The 19,881-nt window shown below is 42.0% G+C and overlaps 1 protein-coding gene across 1 annotated transcript in view; it reads left to right on the top strand.

The window, feature by feature from the left end:
• Window positions 1–16,509, top strand: part of KLB (klotho beta) — a 33,151-nt gene extending 16,642 nt beyond the window's left edge. Inside the window, exons 3-5 of the mRNA XM_090266978.1 lie at window positions 1,755–2,023; window positions 7,179–8,322; window positions 16,042–16,509. Of these exons, the coding sequence (XP_090123104.1) occupies window positions 1,755–2,023; window positions 7,179–8,322; window positions 16,042–16,430 (1,802 nt within the window). The 3' untranslated portion in view covers window positions 16,431–16,509. The remainder of the gene's footprint in view (window positions 1–1,754; window positions 2,024–7,178; window positions 8,323–16,041) is intronic.
• The last annotated feature ends 3,372 nt before the right edge of the window (window positions 16,510–19,881 follow it).

Genomic DNA, 19,881 nt, shown 5'->3' with positions numbered 1-19,881 from the left:
ATAGGGGAGTTTATGTTCTTTCGAATTAGTGTTTTGGGTTCCTTTGGATGTAGTCCCAGAAGTAGGATTGCTGGGTCCAAAGGCAGATCCATTTTTAATTTTTTGAGGCACCTTCATTAAAGTCACCTTTGAAAATATGATTATTGTGTTGTTGCTAGGCTTTTTGTCTAGTGGTGACAGAGTTTTTTAATGTTACTCTCATGTCCATTTTTAATGAAAGCTTGAAAACAAAATAATTTACACTGTAGATACATCCTTAATCTGCAACAAGATGCTGTTTCATCCTTTCAAAAAGGACATAAAGCTAAGAAAGATCCGTCCAAAGCTTCTTTAACAGTAGCGGCTTAGTCTAAGATGTTGACAGCTTTCTTGAAATTGTGCTCCTTTCCCTCTATGACATGTCTAAATGAGGAAAGGGTCTGACAACAGAGAATGAGCCCAAGGGTGTCACAGCTGAGTCATTTCTATGGATCCTGGATATTTCTCTGACCCTTATCTCCTCATCCTTTTTCCTTTACTCAAGTAGTGACATCTACAGGTGACTGATTGAAATAATGGAGCAGGAGACAAGCTCAAATTTTGATGGTCCTGTCCTGCAGAGCTGGGCTCCATTTCATGCAGCTATAAAGGAATTCCCATGGTATCCTCCTAAAACTCTGTGGCTCTCTTTAAAAGCCACAAGCCTGGAGAAAAACACCAGGTTCTGCAGGAGAGAACGTTCTGGGAGGTCCTTCAGGGAGAGCAAGACCCTGCTACCCAACCTGCAGGATGGAGCAGCATGGAGCCAAGCCATGCCCAGCCACGGGTGCATGCACACGGGGGCCTCTAGAGCGGGGCCTGTGCCAAATGCCACGCACTTGGAAGGGGTGTCATTTCCCAGGCATTTACATTGCACCTCTCCTTAGCACCCTACAACACCAATGGAAATCTCTTGGCCAGGACTGTCTACCTTTCAGAAAAGGGTGTCAGTGATAAGACCCCACAAAATGCAGACGTGAGGCATTTCTATGAGAGAAATGAAAGTTTTTAGTTAAAAAAAAAAAAAAAAAAACAGTTCCTGACTGACTTGGGATACTGTTGCTTTTATCGCTGCTGTTAATGTTCCTATTTCATTTTTACCCAATTCCTAAAAGTTATTGAATCAGAGTGTTAACGTTAGAAAGGCCCTGAGAGATTGTATTTTCCAATCTTTTCTGTTTACAAATGAGGGAAACTAAAGTCAAGAAACTTGCTCAACAGTACACCCCCCACCTCCTGCCCCTAAGCCCAGTGAATTCTGTACGACTTTCTCCTTATATTTATATCCACTTACTGAATTCTCAAGGTTGATTTTTCAGTCCCTGAAGGATAGTTTTCATAGAAGACAGTTTGTCCACAAATGGGAACCAACCCAAGCTTGAAATGAGAAACTCTTGGTCATAAGTAGACATTTGTCCCAAAGAGTTCTTGGAATTACCATGCCCTCTGACACAGATTTGCACACTAAGTCTCAGGAATATTTTCAGTTTCATCCTTTAACTGTGTCATTCACTTGTTGGGGGAGGACTGTTCTGGATGAAAATAACTGCCACTTTTTAAAGATAAATATGAATTTTCTGTTTGATGTAATGGGCCTGCAAATTAGGCAAAAGGTTGGTTTCACAACATGCTGTCCCCCTGGCCTGTTGTTGGTGAAGTCAGAAACATGACCCAGTGTGTTCAGGCCTCCAAACATCTCTGCTTTTCTCTGTCTCTCTCTCTCTCTCTCTGTGCAGCAATAAGGGTTGATGACATACGAGTGTTTGGTTACACGGCCTGGTCTCTCCTGGATGGCTTTGAATGGCAAGATGGTTACACCACTCGCCGAGGATTATTTTATGTGGACTTTAATAGTAAACAAAAAGAAAGAAAGCCCAAGTCTTCAGCACATTACTATAAACAGATCATACAAGACAATGGTTTTGCTTTTAAAGACTCCACACCGGCTGTGCAGGGTCAGTTCCCCTGTGACTTCTCCTGGGGTGTCACTGAGTCTGTCCTTAAGGTAAGAGGCTACTTACGAATCAACTATAAAGTGGGACAAGTAGTATACAATATTTTCTTTCATAGACTCAATGACAGCTAAGAGAATGCTGTCAGACAACATCAAATACCATGGTTACTTGGGGATGAAGAGGGAAAGTAGGGAAAGAGGAGGAAGAGGAAGAGAAGAATTAATGCTTACCGAGAGCCTTCCATATGCCAGAACTCATGATGGAGAACTTAGTGATGGTGTTGAAGAGGCTGCCCTCCAGAACCATACAGTCTAGTGAGAACTTAGTTATTTTTGTGAGAGGCATTTGTTACCAGTGTCAAAATTACAGGGAAAAAAAGTTTTATAGACTTTTGTTTTGCCAAAAGCAAGTTACTAGTGGTCCTTTATTTAACTGACTCCTGTTATTTGATAGATTTGAGTAATTTGCCTTCTGAGGTTTCTATACCCTAGGGGCTTCTCCATATGCCTCATTCCTCACCTTCTTCCAATATTTACTCAAATGCCACATTCTCCAAAAGGCTTCCCTTTACTCCAAAAAAAAATCATAACCTCATCACTATCACCTCTCATCCCACTTTCCTGCTTTATTTATTTAATTTATTGATTTTAAAGAGAGGGAGGAGATAGAGAGAAAGAAACAGAGAAACGTTGATTTGTTTTCCCACTTCTTTATGTATTTATTGGTTGATTCTTGTATGTGTCCTGACTTGAGATTGAACCCTCAACCTGGGTGTATTGGGACAACATTCTAATTAAGCTATCCGATCAGGGCCCTTGCTTTATTTTTCTATATAGTACTCATCACTATCTAACATTCTATGCACTTTACATTTTTTCTTTTCTAGGTTATAGTTATTGGGATATAATTGACATAACAATACTGTGTAAGTGTAAGAGACACAGCTTTTACTGATTTGATATATACATATACCACAAAATAATCATTACCGTAGCATGAGCTACCACCTCCATACCACCACATAATTCCCGTTTCTTTTTGTGGTAAGAGTATTTAAGATCTACTCTCTTTGCAACTTTCACGTATATAATACAGTATTATGAGCTCTAGTCACCATGCTGTATATTAAGTCTCCAGAACACATTAATCTTATAACTGGGTGTTTGTATCCTTTGACCAATATCTTCCCACTTCCCCACCCCCAGGTCCTGGTAATCACTTCACACATTCTTCTAGTTTTTCACCTGCCTTCCCCCTTAGAGTGCAAACTTTCTCTGCATGAGGTAGAGACATTTGAGGCTTTGCTGCCTGCTATATGCCTTACTAGAGCAATGTCAGGTTCAATGCATAGTGAATAAATAATGTCAACTCTCAGAGCCAGGTGACACCTTAGGGATGAGAAAAGCAAGATACATCCATTAGTAATTGAAACCTAGGTGACTTGCCCAAGGTAACACAAATATTGGCAGAACTGTAATAGACTACCCTCAAGCCTCAGATGCACAGTGCTCTTTCCAAAATAATAACTTTTAAAATCCTTATGTGCCAAGCATTTACCTGAATGTATGCACATTTTCTCTACCTAATCTTAAAACCCTCATTTTTACAGGCAAGGACATTGAAGTTTAGGGAGGCTATATAACTTATCCAAGTTACCAAGAGCTGTCTCCTGATCACTGTAAGACCTCACAGTACCACACTATTGCCTGTTCTAGAAGCATATGGAAAGACAACGAGATATACAAGGGATGGGACCAGACAAAAGGGCTCAAACCAAGTCACCAAGTTCACAGATTATGAATCTCAAACCCTGTCGATATTTAAACAAAACTTTAGTAAAGTCTTGGAGGTGATAAAAGGGGGAAAGATACAGAGTCATAGAAACACAGAGACTCACCTTCAGCTTATGTCCCCTATAGAGCCACCTACCTACACAGTTCCTATCTCCTCCCCTACACGCCATAGGCAGGCAGCCATCTTTCCCCTCCCACTTCAAGTGGGCTTGGGTTTTCCAAAATTCTAGGCACAGCAGAGAGATTCAAGAGAGACACAGTTCCTGCTTGTACATGACTCAACCTGGAATTTCCTCCTTCATCTAAAGACTTCCATCTGTTCCACATTGATTGGTGATGTAAATGTCTGCCCCGTTCTAACAACCCTAGTCCTAGTCCTAGAATCAACAGCTGATCACTTGGGTCAGGAAAAAGCAATTCTGTAATCAACTAGGTCTGGGTTTCGTGCTCACACCTGCAGCCCAACAAGAAGTCAGCTTCCCTTGAATTTGGACTAAGTCTAACCTGTTGTTAACATGTGGCCACATTTGCTTTATCTCTGTCTCTCTCTCTTATAAACTGTTGAAAAGTGGCAAACACTTCACCCCAAAATATTTCAGCATGTGTCTCTTAAGAACAAAGACATTCTCCTATCTCATTATATTATTAAACCTAGGAAATTTAGTATTGATTGAATACCATCTAACATACAATTCATATTCAAACTTTCCTAAATGTTCCAAAAATGTTCTTTATAGATTTTTAGAATTTTTATCACAAACAAGGATCACACATTGGTTTTCATGTATCGTTAGCCTACTTTAAATCAGAGCAATCCCTTCAACCTCACGGTACTGACTTTTTTGAAGAGTCCAGGCCAGTTGCTTATAGAATGTCTCATGGATTTCTCTGTTTTTAAAAAAAAATTAGATTCAGTTAACCATTTTTGGAAGCAATAGTACATACATGATGTGTATTTCTCAATACATCACATCAGAAGGTACATGATGTCATTTGGTTCATTACTAAAGATGTTAGTAGTAGTCTCCAAATTTCTTGATTAAGGTGGCATTTGCCAGATCTCTTAATTGAAAGGTACCTTTTCTGTTTGTAATTAAAAGGTATCTAACGGTGATACTTTAAACTATACAAATATCCTATTCCTTAAGAGCATTTCACCCAATGGTCTTAATATTGATTCGTGAATCTTGCCTGAATTATTACTTTGTAAATTGCAACATAGTGAATTTCTAATTAGATTATTCCTTCTACATTTATTAGGTAACTTTTTAAATTTAGTGTGTTATAACACATTATTGTCATTATTTCCTTAGACCTTTTGATGCTCAAATTATCTCAAATTTGGCCAAAGGGACTCCTTTAAGCTTCTTCTTTTGTCTTTTTCTTTTCTGTTTTTAAGCACTACCTTATTGTTCTGGTAGAAGGTGTATGAGCACCACTTCATTCCTTCCCTGCCCCAGGCCTGGAAAAAGCCATTTTCCTCCAAGGAGCTCAGGATCCTTTTAGCAGGAAACAGAATTTTAGAACCAAGCTCTGGGAGCTAGGGTTGAGATCAGGATGCATTATCTTTAACTAGATCTCCTAGCAGATTAATTACATCCACTTGCTAAGACTAATGCTTTCAGAAGGTTTTTTAAAAACATGTTTCTGTTTCTTGACTTGTAAAGAGAGAGGAAGGGGGCAAGAAGGAGAGAGAGAGAGAGAGAGAGAGAGAGAGAGAGAGAGAGAGAGAGAGAGAGAGAGATCGATGTGAGAGAGAGACAGATCATTGCTTGGTTGCCTCCCATACACGCCCTGATCAGGATCAAATCCCCAACATTTTGGTGTATGGGATGACACTCCAACCCACTGAGCCATACCGGGCAGGGCTTTCTGGAGGTTTTTTTAAAGTAAGACATTTCCATTTGACCTTGCCTTGTCTATGGCAAGACTGCCCTTTGTAAACACCCTATCAATACCATGATGCTCTGACATTTCAAAACACTGAAACTGGCCATCTAGGCTAGGAGGATTTTACTCAAATAATTATATACAGATTTAACTTCATGCTCACCTGATCAATGTTCTCTCAAGTTTAATGTTCTTGATAACTGGTTGACAGATGGCAAGCGAGCAGTGATATGATTTTGTAATTAGACTATGAAAAATGACACATGAGAAACCAATTAGAGGGAAAATATTTACCGAAGGTTAATTATCATTTTTATCCAGGTGCACTTAAATTTGCCATGGGAAGAAAAGTACTTTAAAACGAGTACATAAAACAAGTCATTTTAAAAAACAAAAACAAAAAAAAGCTCTTACTTTCCCTTATTAATCTTGAATTTGGAAATGTTTTTCCTTATGCCCTTTTTCTGTTTTAAAATTAAGACTAAAAGGCCTAGCAGGCAATTATGGCAACCAGGGAAAACTAAACCCAAGTGATGTCTACTTTGTTTGGACAGTGCTTTAGAGTTGACAGAACACTTTCCCAGAGTCACTGCCTCCTCACAGCACACCTGGGAGGCAAGTGAGATGGCTCAGTCACTACACAATGAGCTGCCGAGCCTGAGCTTCAAAGGGGCTGGACAGGAGTCCAAGGCTGTCTCCTTGGTGGAGAGGCAGGGGATGAGACACCATCAGATCAGAGAGTCAGCCTAGAAGTTTCAGGGGGGTATTTTGCTGTCCTTCCTGCTCATAATCCAAATACCATGCATTAAGCGGGTGTTCTGTATTGTGTTGGATGAATGAATGCTGTGTCCTCATAGACACATGGGTGGGGAGAATATAATGATGCATGTGTGATGCTATCACACTGGACTGTTCAGATAAGAGGTGTTAAATATTCAAATTCAGCAAATGCAAGGAAGGGGTCATTCCCTACCCCATCCTACAGGCTTCTTTTAGGAACTGTGGCTGGGATCAACTAGCCTCCTCTCACCCCAAACGCTGATCTCCGTGAAATCCTCTACAACTAGAATTTTAACTTTGCCTTCAATTTATGGCAGTGTTGAAGGGTCCATCATTCACAATTCCGTTCAACTGAGGGTACCAGGCCAATATCCTGATGCATTCAAACAAAATCATATGAGACCCCATGATATGACCTAGGTTTTTAGGAAAAATGAACTAGAAAACGGCTTGTCAGTGTTTTCTGTGTAACAACTTATTTTCCAAGCTAAGCCCTGGGTTTGGTTCCTTCCCTATGTCTTCTGGGCTCCCTGGGGAATTTCAAGGGCTGGAAGGGAAGATAATCCAACAGTCCTCCTCTGACATCACCAGAACAGCTGGAACACGCAGGTCATTATAAAGGACATAGGCACCATGTAACTTCTATCATGGCAGTGAGTGGCAAAATAGGATGAGGCCCGTCTCCCCCCTAACAGCCTGCCCACCTGGGTGTGCTTTACCTGAATGTGCTTGTTTTTCACAGCCGGAACTGGTGGCTTCCTCCCCGCAGTTCACTGACCCTCACCTATATGTGTGGAATGTGACAGGCAACAGACTGTTGCACCGCGTGGAAGGGGTGAATCTGAAAACACGGCCAGGTCAATGCACAGATTTTGTCAGCATCAAAAGGCAGCTTGAGATGTTGGCAAGGATGAAAGTCACCCATTACCGGTTTGCTCTGGATTGGCCTTCAATCCTTCCCACTGGCAACCTGTCCGCTGTGAACCGACGAGCTCTGAGGTACTACAGGTGTCTGGTCAGTGAGGGCCTGAAGCTCAACATCTCCCCCATGGTCACATTGTATTACCCGACGCACGCGCACCTTGGCCTCCCCGCACCACTGCTGCAGAGCGGAGGGTGGCTGAACCCAGCTTTGGCGCAGGCCTTCCAGGATTACGCAGGGCTGTGCTTCCAGGAGCTGGGGGACCTGGTGAAGCTCTGGATCACCATCAACGAGCCCAACCGCCTGAGTGACATCTACAGCCACACTAGTAATGACACCTATAGGGCAGCCCACAACCTCCTGATCGCCCACGCCCTGGCCTGGCACCTCTATGACCGGCAGTACAGGCCAGCGCAGCGCGGGGCGGTGTCGCTGTCTCTGCACTCGGACTGGGCGGAACCCGCCAACCCCTATGTGGACTCGCACTGGCGGGCGGCTGAGCGCTTCCTCCAGTTCGAAATCGCGTGGTTCGCAGAGCCCCTCTTCAAGACCGGGGACTACCCGTTGGCCATGAGGGAGTACATCGCCTTCAAGAACAGGCAAGGGCTGTCGCGCTCCATGCTGCCTCAGTTCACCGAGGAGGAGAGGAGGCTGGTCAAGGGCGCCGCCGACTTCTACGCCCTGAACCACTTCACCACCCGGTTTGTGATGTACGCACGCCGGAACGGCAGCCACTACGATGAGGACAGGGACGTCCAGTTTCTGCAAGACATCACCTGCTTGAGCTCCCCATCCCGTCTGGCCGTCCTGCCCTGGGGAGAGCGTAAGGTGCTGAGCTGGATCCGGAGGAACTATGGAGAAATGGATGTTTACATCACGGCCAATGGCGTCGACGACCCGTCTCTGGAAAACGATGAACTCCGAAAATACTACTTAGAGAAATACATTCAGGAGGCCATGAAAGGTGAGGTTCGGGGCCATTTCAGATACGGGGAAGTATGACATTCTCAGCTAATTGAACAAAAGAAGAGGGGAGTAGGCTCCTTACTGACAGTGACACTTTATTATGGAAAACTTGTCAAGTATAGAAAAATTTTGTTGTTGTTTTTATAAGAAAATAATCACCTGAAATGCCATTCCCCCAAACAAGCACCTAGACTTGTGCTTGCTAGACATTTTTTTAATACAATAGAGTTCATGCTGTCATAGTCTTGAAACCAATTTTTTTTAAATGTTTACATTTTATTGATTCTGCTATTACAGTTGTCCTGATTTTTCCCGCTTTGCCCCCATCCACCCAGCACCCACCACTCCCTCAAGCAATCCCCACACCATTGTTCATGTCTATGGGTTCTTTGTATAAGTTCTTTGGCTACTCCATTTCCTATACTGTACTTTACACCCCCATGGCCATTCTGTAACTACCTATTTGTACTTCTCACACCCATTCCTCCACACCCCCCTGCCATCTGGCAACCATCAAAAACACTCTCCGTATCAGTGATTCTGTCTCTGTTCTTCTTGTTTGCTTAGTTTGTTTTTTATATTCAATTGTTCATAGATTGGTATTTTTGCCATTTTATTGTTCATAGTTTTGATCTTTTTAAAATAAGTCCCTTTAACATTTCATTTAACAATGGTTTGGTGATGATGAACTCCTTTAGCTTTACCTTGCCTGGGAAGCACTTTATCTGCCCTTTGATTCTAAATGATAGCTTTGCTGAGTAGAACAATCTTGGCTGTAGGTCCCTTGCTTTTCACGACTTTGAATATTTCTTGCCAATCCCTTCTAGCCTGAAAAGTTTCTTTTGAGAAATCAACTGAGTCTTATGGGAACTCACCTGTAGGTAACTAATTGCTTCTCTCTCGCTGCTTTTTAGATTATCTCTTCATCTTTAATCTTTGGCATTTTAATTATGATGTGTCTTGGAGTGGGCCTCTTTGCATCCTTCTTGTTTGGGACTCTCTGTGCTTCCTGGACTTGCATGTCTATTTCCTTCACCAAATAAGGGAATTTTTCTCTAATTATTTTTTCAATTTGATTTTCAATATCTTGCTTTTTCTCTTTCCCTTCTGGCACCCCTATGATGTGGATGTTGGATTTCTTCAAGTTGTCCCAGAGGCTGCTTATACTATTCTCATTTTGGGGGGATTCTTTTTTTCTTGTTCTTCTGATTGGTTATTCTTTTCTTCCATATGTTCCAAATAATTGATTTGATTCTTGGCTTCATCTGTTTTCCTGTTGATTCCTTGTAAATTGCTCTTTATTTCAATAAATGTATCTTTCATATCTGATTGGATCATTTTATGCTGTTGAAGTCCTAAGTTCCTTGAGCATCCTGATAACCAGTGTTTTGAACTCTGCATCTGATAGATTGCTTATCTCCATTTTGTTTAGTTCTTTTTCTAGAGTTTTGCTCTGTTCTTTCATTTGGGTTATGATTTTTTGTCTCTTTGTTTTGGCAGCCTTCCTGTATTTGCTTCTATTAGATAGATATGTATGCCTTGATTCTGTGTCTTGGTAGTGTGGCCTAATGTAATAGGTGTCCTGTAGGGTCCAGTGGCACAGCCTCCCCTATCACCCACACTGGGTGCTTGAGGTGCGCCCTTTGTGTGGGCTGAGTACACCCTCCTCTTGTAGTTGAGCCTTGGTTGCCGCTGGCAGTTCAATGGGAGGTATTTACCTAGGCTAGTCAGCTGTAAGGACTGGCTGTGACTACTGACCACCAACCTCTGCCCTCGACAGAGGATCAGCTGTGCAGGGGCAGGGAGATGGTGCTCCAATGTGGTCTGTAGCTGTCCACTGGGTGTGCTGGCCCTGGGGTTTCCCACCTCGTGCAGGCCAACGTCAGCCCCCACCTGTGTTTTGTCCGGGGCAACTCTTCCTACGCTATTAAGCAATCTGAGAAGGCTGCTATTTTGCTGGGCTTAGAGATCCTCAGGCAAAGCCAAGCTGCGAATTCAGGCTGGCTACTGCTAGTGCCAGGCCTCGGCTCACTGAGGCTGGCTATTGCTTGTTTGAGAGTATTTAGGAAGTTGTGCAGTAAGAACCAAAACCAGCCATTCATATGAAAAAGCTGCTTGGGTAGGCCTGTAAGTTGAATGGGGCAGAGTCTCTGGGGATCTCCGAGGCAGGTCAAACAGTATTATTAGCCAGTTTGATGGAGTCTCAGATATGGCACCAGCTTAACAAATCTGTGGCTCTGTGAGGGGAGGGTTTAGAAAAGAGACAGTGGCCTCTGCTCCCCTTGATGCCAGACACTTCATTTTCTACCTGTATGCCACTGGTGCCTTTCAAGCTGCTATACTGGTCTTGGAGCTCAAAGGGAGTGAGTCTGAGTAGGTGAGTCTCTCTGTGGGTTAAGAGTAACTGCTTGGGGCTCCAGCAGTTTCTTCCACCAACTCAATCACTGCTGGGTTTTACAGCTGGAAGTTGTGGGGACTTATCTTCCTGGCACTGGAACCCTGGGCTGGAGGGCCTGGTGTGGGGCTGAGACTCCTCGCTCCCAAGACATCCCTCCTGAATTTATCCACCACATGTGGGTGTGGGACAAGCCTGTTCCACGTCTTCACCCATCCCTCAGTTTGAAATTCCAGTTGTCAGACTTCATTCAACTCAATTTGTCACAGTTCTGTTGGTGGTTGTTCTATATTTTAGGTGTAATTTTGATGTGGTTATGCAGGGAAGAGCCATGTCTACCTACATCGCCATCTTGACCAGAAGTCCCTCCCCAACTTTTTCTTAATATTACATTATGTGTTCCACATCATTAGAAGTTCCTTGTTAATATTATTTTAATGTTACTGTGTATCTCATCATATGGACATGTTTCCATATACTTAACCATTCCTGTTTGATATTTAGACTTTTTATTTTTATTCCTTATCTAAGGATATGTTTATTAATTTTAGAAAGAAAAAGAGAAAGAGAAATATCAATTGGTTGCCTCCTGTATTCACCAGGGGATGGAACTTGCAACCTGGGTATGTCCTGACCAGGGATCAAACCCACAACCTTTCGGTGTACAGTACCACACGCCAACCAACTCAGCCACCCAGCTAGGTCTTAGAGTTTTGTTTTTTTTTTTTAAGATTTTATTTTTATTAAATTTTAGAGAGGGAAAGGGAGGGAGATAGAGAGGGAAACACTGATGTGTGAGAGAAACATTATTGGTTGCCTCTCACACACTCCTAACTGGGGACCTAGCCTGCAACCCAGGAATGTGGCCTGACTGGGAATCGAACCCACGACCTTTTAGTTCACAGGCCAGCGCTCAATCCACTGAGTCACACCAGCCAGGGTAGAGTTTTTTAACTACTAAAAAATTGGTATGTTTATATTTATTTGTTTCCATTTTTCTTTTTAAAAATATTTTTATTTTTAGAGAGAGGGAAAGGGAGGGAGAAAGAGAGGGAAAGAAACACTGATGTGCAAAGAGAAACATCGATTGGTTGCCTCTCATATGGCCCATAACCCAGGCATGTGCCCTGACTGGGAGTCAAACCAGAGACCTTTCAGTTAGCAGGCCAGCCCTCAGTCCACTGAGCCATACCAGCCGGAGCTCCATTCCCGATTGTTTCCTTAGGATGGATTGTCCATTGTAGAATTATTAGCCAAATGTTATAAACTGCAGTGTTTGAGAGTACTTATCTCACATATTCTTCCCAGCATTGGCTATTATCATTTTTAATCATATTTTTAAATGTTCACGATTGATTTAAGCAGCAAAAAGTCCCCAGAAATTTACTCCTTTGAGAGATATTTATTGAGCATCTAATATGGACAAAAACTGTTCTAGGCACCACATCACCATTGAACAAAATAAGAATTATTCTCCTTACAGAGCTTATGTTTGTGTGGGATAAGTCAACAAGCAGGTATGTAAGAAATAGTGTATCGGAGGTGAAGAGGTCTATGGAGTAAAAACAGAGCTGGGAAGAGGGTTCCCAGGGGTGTGGGATAGGAAAGTGATTACAATTGTAAATTGAGTGGTTAGGAAAGTCTTCAAAAATCTGGAGAAATGAGGCAGCAAGATAAGTGTTGCAGATGAGCGACTAGCAAATGCAAAAATCCTGATGCAGGAGTGTGCCTGTTCTGTTTGAGGATCAGAAAGGAGGTCAGAGTGGTTAGAAAAGAATGAGCAAGGGGAAAACAACACAAGATCAGGCCAAGGAGATGAAGGAAGAGGCAGATTAGGTAGGTCTTGGTAGGCCATTGTAAGAACTGTGGCTCTTACTCTGAGTGAGATAGAACAGTTATATGTTTTAAACACAAGGATAACATGATCTAACTTAACACTTGAAAAGAATCACTCTAGGTACTCTTTTGTGAATATACTTTATTAAACAAAAAGCCTCAAGGGTGAAAGATTCTCTGAAAGGGTTTATTGAGTCATATGCTAACCAGAAAAACGACCAGGTCCAGGGATATGCAACCTGAACTAGCAGCAGCAGGGCTGTCCAACTGCCTTGGAGCTGACGGGGATTTTTATACAATAGGTTTGGAGAAGATATAACTTGTTTTGAAAGAATACAGGTTACAGATGGGAGTGGGGGTGGCAGAGACAGTTCTGGGAGAGGTGTATAATCAATGTTGGAGAAGTTTTGATGCTTCTGGGTTGGTTGTCAGCAGCAGACTCTACACCGCATAAGCAGGATGAGTTAAGAGACTGCAGGTGGGCTATCCCTTTTTAGATAGGAGCTGAAATAGCCTCCTGGAAGTTGATTCAGAGTTTCAATATACATACTGGAATGTGAGCAATCTTTTGTTGGTTTCAACTGTGTTAACTGATGAACTCCTCATCTGTTCTTCCTGCCCTCCCTCCTGCAGTAATTTAATTTAGGACATCTAAAAAAAATTTTTTTGTCAACTGTAACAGGAGCAAGAAAAGAAACAGGTAGAGTTGTTTTAATCCAGGTAAGAGATAATGGTGGATTGGAATAGGTAATTAAGAGTGGAGATGGTGAGTTAGTCAGTCTGCTTGGGACACATTTGCCCCAGCTAATGTCAGAGACCAGTCAGTGCTAGATTGAGGGCAGCTCAGAATGAGCCTGGGGCAAGGGGCCGGCGAGACAGGGAAAGACACTGATTCTTACTATGACACGTCCATACGTTCAGAACAAGTCCGGCCTTCCGAGATAGATCTGTTCCGGCTGGGGCAGCCTCCCTCCTCGGCGAAAGCAGTATCAGACTAGTCTTCCAGAGCGTCCTACCTGGTACCTTCTCCCTGGGAAATTCCAAGCCCCGAGCCCCATGGCAGCGCAAAACCAGCCTTCCCTGCGCGTAGACAGGAGAGCCCAAGCTGGAGACCCAGTAGGAGACTGTCCCTCAGACGGCGAGACGCTGCTGTAGCAGGAGGGTGATGCCCCATAGTCAATGTTGAAGCAGAACATCTGGGTCGCGGTCAAAGCCCAGCAAGGGGCTAAAGGTTGAGGCAGGTAGGGCAGAGCTGTGGGGCAGCGCTAGGTAGGAGCGCGGTCACTACTTGCTGGCTGCACCGCTGCCGCCCGCTCTGTCTTGGCTTGGTTGGTGTACAAGCTGCAGCCATTGTTTTCATTAACACTGTGTTATGAAAAGGCCCAGTGACAGTCCGGGCCGGCGAGTGGACCTGGACCTCTGTGGCCACCCTCAGAGCACCCGCCCCCCACCCCGATCTTGTTTATGAGCCTTTAGCAATATGGGTCTTAGGAGTGTCGTGGACCCCAAAACTTCAGGGGAACAGCTCTGGAAATCTCCTGATGCTGATGTCCTATTATGGACATCCCGTGTGAAGGGAGAAGGGATCACCACGAACTACTCAAACTGCTTCCTGGCGGCCACCAACAGAAGGTGTGCGCGGAGGGGAGGGATGGGACTGGACCGGGGGGCGGCCTTAGCCGGGGTAGGAGGTGGGAAAGGCGAGAATGCTAGGGAACATTTACAATGGTTCAATACAGACCCTTGTTCCCAGGGCGGATTGGGGGGGGGGGTGCCTTTCTATTAATATACAGAAATGGGAGAACAGTTCTGAGGTTCAGGTATAGGAGAAACAAATACCCAGCCCTGAAGGATTAAGTCTCGGCCCGTGGAGGAATGCGCCTCCACTCCCATTCCTAATTTTAGACTGAATTCGGTGCAAATGTGGAAGCAGACCCTTACTGCCCCCCCCGCCCCCCTTCACTTCAAGCCCCCAGGATCAAGTAATACTACAACTGTTATTGCATTTGAAAGCAGAAAGTCCGGAGATCCACAATAAGAATATGATACCTTACTTCATTTACAATGCTCTATTCTAATTTTTTGTTTTTAAGGAAACTATTTTTATGGGGCATACCTGAGGATGTTGTGTTACTATCAAATCCCTGAAACACTAGCCAATAAACATTGTGTAGAATCTCAAAACAAAAAAGTGACCAAGAGTGGAGATAGTGATAAATGGTTGATTTCTGAATATACTTTCAAGGTAAAGTCAACAGAATTGGTTATAAGGTGTGAGAGATAAGAGTGAAAAATGATTCCAAGGTTTTGGTTTGAGTTAAAAACACGAAGCAGCCACTTACCAGGTTGGAGGAGACTGGTAGGCACAGGTGTTTTTAGATGAGTTTTTTGGGTTGGCACAGGTTGTCTGTTAAGACATCTGATTAGAGATGTCAAGGCTAATCGGTACAAGGGTCTCAGGTTCAGATACAAACTTGGGAGTCAAAAGTAAAAGGATGGTACTTTTTTAATAAGCTGTGACTGGTGTTGTTTAGTGGGTTAAGCGACAACCGGCAAACCCAGGGGTCGCCTGTCTGATTCCTGGTCGGGGCGTATGCCTGGGTTTTGTGCCGGGTACCTGGTGTGCAAGAGGCAACATATGGATGTTTCCCTCTCCTCCCTCCCTTCCCCTCTCTAAAAATAAAATCTTTAAAAAAACACAAAATAGGGCTCAATTAAATCACTAAGGGAGCAAGGATAGAGAAGGTGGCTGAACTCTGGGACACTTCAATATTCAGAGGTCAGAGATGAGAAATCAGTAAAAATGACTGAAGAGGAGCTGCTGCTGTAAAAGATAACAGCATGTTGATATGGAAATGATCCAGTAGTGAGAGAAAATTAATTCATGAGAGAGGGGAGGGGAGAACAGATGGAACAATGTCCTTGAGCAGTCAAGACAAAATAAGTTTCGTGTGTCGGTGGTGGAGTCAGCCTCTTCCAGGAGCATGGGCAGGCCAACCACAGTAACGAGAAGAGGCAGAATGAGTACAGGTGCCAGCAGGTGGGTAGATGTGACTGTGGAAGACTGATGTTCCCCGAGTGCTTCAATTTTTCAGTGAAGTAGGAAGAATGACAGAGAACAGAGCAATAGCTAGGGAAAACAGAGGATAGCTACAGAGCAACACCAAGGGCCCATTTGAGGTTTGGTATCAAGCCAAACAGGGAAGACTTTGCTGCTTGTGATCCTATGAACGAAAGTAACAACTCTTAAATTTGGTTTTCCCCCCAGATGTGTATGCATCAAAGTTTTACTTCAAATTTCTTTCTAAACTTAATTATATATATTTTCACCTTCTTTGTATCAATTATAAAATAATGTCAAAGCCCTTTAATGAAAATCACCTTTTATTCTAGGCATGAGTTCACCTTGTTTCAATGAAATTGAATTCTTATTCGAAGGTACTTTGTAGTCTTGTGGTTAATAATGTTCATTTCTGATATTTTCAGCATATCTGGTTGATAAAATCAAAATCAAAGGCTATTATGCATTCAAATTGACTGAAGGAAAATCTAAACCCAGATTTGGATTCTTCACATCTGACTTCAAAGCTAAATCCTCAATTCAGCTTTACAACAAACTGATCAGCAACAGCGGCTTCCCTTCTGCAAACAGAAGTCCTCAATGCAGTCAGACTCAGGGAAACATGGAGTGCACTGTCTGCTTATTTCTTGTGCAGAAGAAACCACTCATATTCTTTGGTTGTTGCTTCTTCTCCACCCTGGTTCTACTTTTATCAATCATCATTTCTCATATGAGGAAGAGAAGAAAATTTGGGAAAGCAAAGAACTTACAACACATACCGTTAAAGAGAGGCCACAAGAGAGTTCTTAGCTAAATTGATCTTAGTTCTGTCTGCATGATATCAAGTTTAAAAATTCACTCCAGTTCCATATACTAGTACCTTACAGAAGGTACACCTACATTGTAAAAAGACATTTTGAGACATCAGTGGTAGCCAAGGTAATGACAATCGATGCCTCTATGTGGGTTTCAAATGAATTTTCCCTTAGATGTGTTGATGTCAGTGAATTCAGTTCTCGAATCTTTTAAGGCTTTGCCTAAACAGGCGATTTTCAACCTTCATCATCTCATGGCAGATATAAACTAACTACTAAAATTCTGCAGCACACCAAAAACTATTTCTTGCTGCTCTAAAAAAAAAAAAAAAAAAAAAAGGCATAATGTTGATTCACCTACACCAGGTTGTTGTACTGGCTGTCTTTGACAATCTAAAGAAAAAGAGGTCAGTGCTCAACTAAATAGTCAGGTATTGTATGTTTTAAAAATTCTTGTGGCATACTAGTTGAAAATCACTGGTCTAGACAGTAAGCTACGAGGATTTTCTGAAACATTGCTTCATGAAGTTTGACGAGCTATTTTCAGGCATTCCTTTCTTTTATAAATACCAATAGCTACTTATCATAAAAAAATATATATATTTTGAAAAAGTGCAACTTTGTTAAGACTTCATAGTGAAGATTTAAAACAACACTGGATAGTCAGTGATACATTCTGACACTTCTAACAAGGTGTTTTCTCCCTTTATGTCAGGGTGCTTTTCAAATGGAAAGGAAAATCAGCAGGGTAGTTAGTGCTTGTCTGAAGTCAGTTACAGCAAAGACTCTTAAGCAAATCCATCCCTTAGTTTTGCAGAAAAATCGTCAAGCATTTATAAAACATCTAATTTTGTAAGGTATCTCCTTTCATCAAATGGTTTTTAAAGAACAGTAAACTCCGTAATTTATATCATGGGAAGATCATACTACTATAATCAAGGACAGCTACACCCAAAGTCTGTGAAGATAGACATCACGAAACCTCACAGCACAACTTTCTCTTTAAATGTTGACATCCTTCTTCCTACAAAATCATATCTAGCATACTTAGGAAAGCTGAACATCCTTTAAAAATGTAATTTACTATCAAGTCATCAAAGGGCCATATTATTCCCCAGAAGCTTCACTGCTCTGAAACCAAAGGACCTCTCACGGTGTAGAATGCAGCCATATCCGGAACTAGCAACGGTGACTCTTCAGATGCAATTCAGAACGCTGAATCTGAATGAGTGAACACTTTACACTGCAGCTTGAATTAAGTAAATCCTTAAATCTTAACTTGAGTTTTAAATTAAAGCAACTGTGATGGATTCCAAGTCCACCTCTATAAGAAGCCAAATACCTACATAAGATTCTAATTGATAATGATTTGTATTAAGTTTCAAAGATTGTTAAGAGATAACTGGTCAGTTAAAGTAAATGCAAAAGGAATTTCCAATTCAAAAAGTTAATTTTGGTTGCTCCCTTTTAGTTTCTTCTCTGTGCAACCAGTGCAGATTCCTCCAATCTTGGCTGTCTTTAGGTTATGCAAAGAGTATCTGATGTTATCTTAAAAGAAATAAGTGGGCCTGAGGCTATACACAATTTTAACTGGTCATTTGTTTTTAAGTACATTAACTATGTGGAAAGAAGTATTTTAAAAAACCACCTGCCTTGTTTTTTCCCTTTGTGCCACAAGGATTCATTCTGACCGCTGCCCCCTGCTTTCTCCCCACTGTTTTGAAAAAGAAAGGCATCTTCAGCCATAGAAATAATGAAGATTTAGAACTAAACTTCGGTTTTGCTTTTTTGGTCTCTACCTTGTGCTTTGTAATCTTGTATTCATGGTTTACAAGTCCATTAACCACTATTTTAAAAATAGTTTCACATTTAGAGCTTAAAAACTTAAGTCTTTTTTCAAACTTGCTGCCTTGCCAACCCCTCCCCCAAATATTAGTCCTAAACCCACTGCTTATGGTCCTCTCTTCCTGCCACTTGGGAATTATTTTGTGTATTCAACATAACGATCTTTCGCTAACAAGTCTTTGATATATGTAAATGGAAATATCACAATTAATGATAAAGAGCTTCTGGGAAATTGTGACTTTAATTTTCAATGTAATTTATTCCAAATAAACTGCTAACAATTAAGTCAATTTTGGGGCTGTGAACATGTTCTGTATTTAACTGGGTGGTGCTCCAGCACTGCTGCCCCATCCTCTCAAACTGTGTGCCAACCCGATTAACTTAGTTTCTGAGTATGTTGTCTCATTATAAAATGTCACAATATACCTCCAAGTTGAGAAAATAACACGTAAGCGTTTATCCATAATAGACACAGAAGACATGGATGCCCTCCCTGGGGAGAACTAGACTTTTCATTTTCCACACTCATGTCATTAAATGGAAATCTCCTTAGCTACAACCAACCTCCGAGTTATATCCTGTGAAGGGCCAGCCAGCATACCAATCCACTTCCCTCTTGGACAAATCACATTTACTCCTACAGCTACTGTCTATATTCAGTACAGTACTCACTCTCTTAACAGCTCTACCCCTCTGTAACATTGGCTCTTGAAAATTTCTTTCCCACTTTCAGCTTTGAAATCCTGTCAAAACCTTCCAAAACATCTCCTTTCCAGTCCCACTGCTATTCCTGTCTTGAGTCTTTACAAGTTGAATCTCCATGGCAATCTGGGAACCATTCATTTGGCAAATAGCTATGTGCCAAACACTGCTCCAGTACTTAAGACACCCAACCCCCATCCATGAAAGTTAATTCTAGCAGTAAAAAATGCATATAATACATGACAAAGTAAGCTATATTACATCATAAATGGTATGAACAATAACAAGTGAAACAGGGTAAGGGTGTGCTAAGCTGGGGGTGAGGGGTGAGCACAAAAGGGTGGTCAGAATGGGCTTTACTGCAACTTGAGGGTAACTCGTCAGTCCAAAGACGATTTCCAAAGGGAAAGACAACTTAAAGGTTTAGAGGCAGCAATACTGATGAACAGAGAAGTTAGTTCAGAGGCTATTAAACAAATTGAGGCAAAATACACAGGGACCTCTTGTTTCATTTCTACATTATGAAAAAATTTCAAAGCTTTATGTAAATAGGAATAGTATAATGAATCCCATTTATCCTCAACAAATTATCACCTTAAAAATAACATGATTTACCTAAAATTCCACCCAATGCCTACCCCAAGCCCACCTCAAATATTTCAAAGCAAATCTTAGATTTAGCATTTCATCCATTTCTTAAACTTCACCATTATAATCCTCAAACCAAAGATTATTTCATATTTGAAGTGTGACACATGAAATTAGATTATGGAAGGGTTATCAGCTTTTTAAAACACCAGGGACTAGGATATAGGAGTAAATGGTCGAAGCAGGATAACATGGAGAGGACCTTGGACCACAGCCACGTGTATCATAAATACAATTAACTGCACTTGTGTCAAA

This window comes from Furipterus horrens, unplaced genomic scaffold, assembly GCF_987537825.1.
Source record: "Furipterus horrens unplaced genomic scaffold, mFurHor1.1.pri manual_scaffold_2, whole genome shotgun sequence".
NCBI classification, from domain to species: Eukaryota; Metazoa; Chordata; class Mammalia; order Chiroptera; family Furipteridae; genus Furipterus; species Furipterus horrens.
This window is presented reverse-complemented; position numbering and strand designations above follow the sequence as displayed.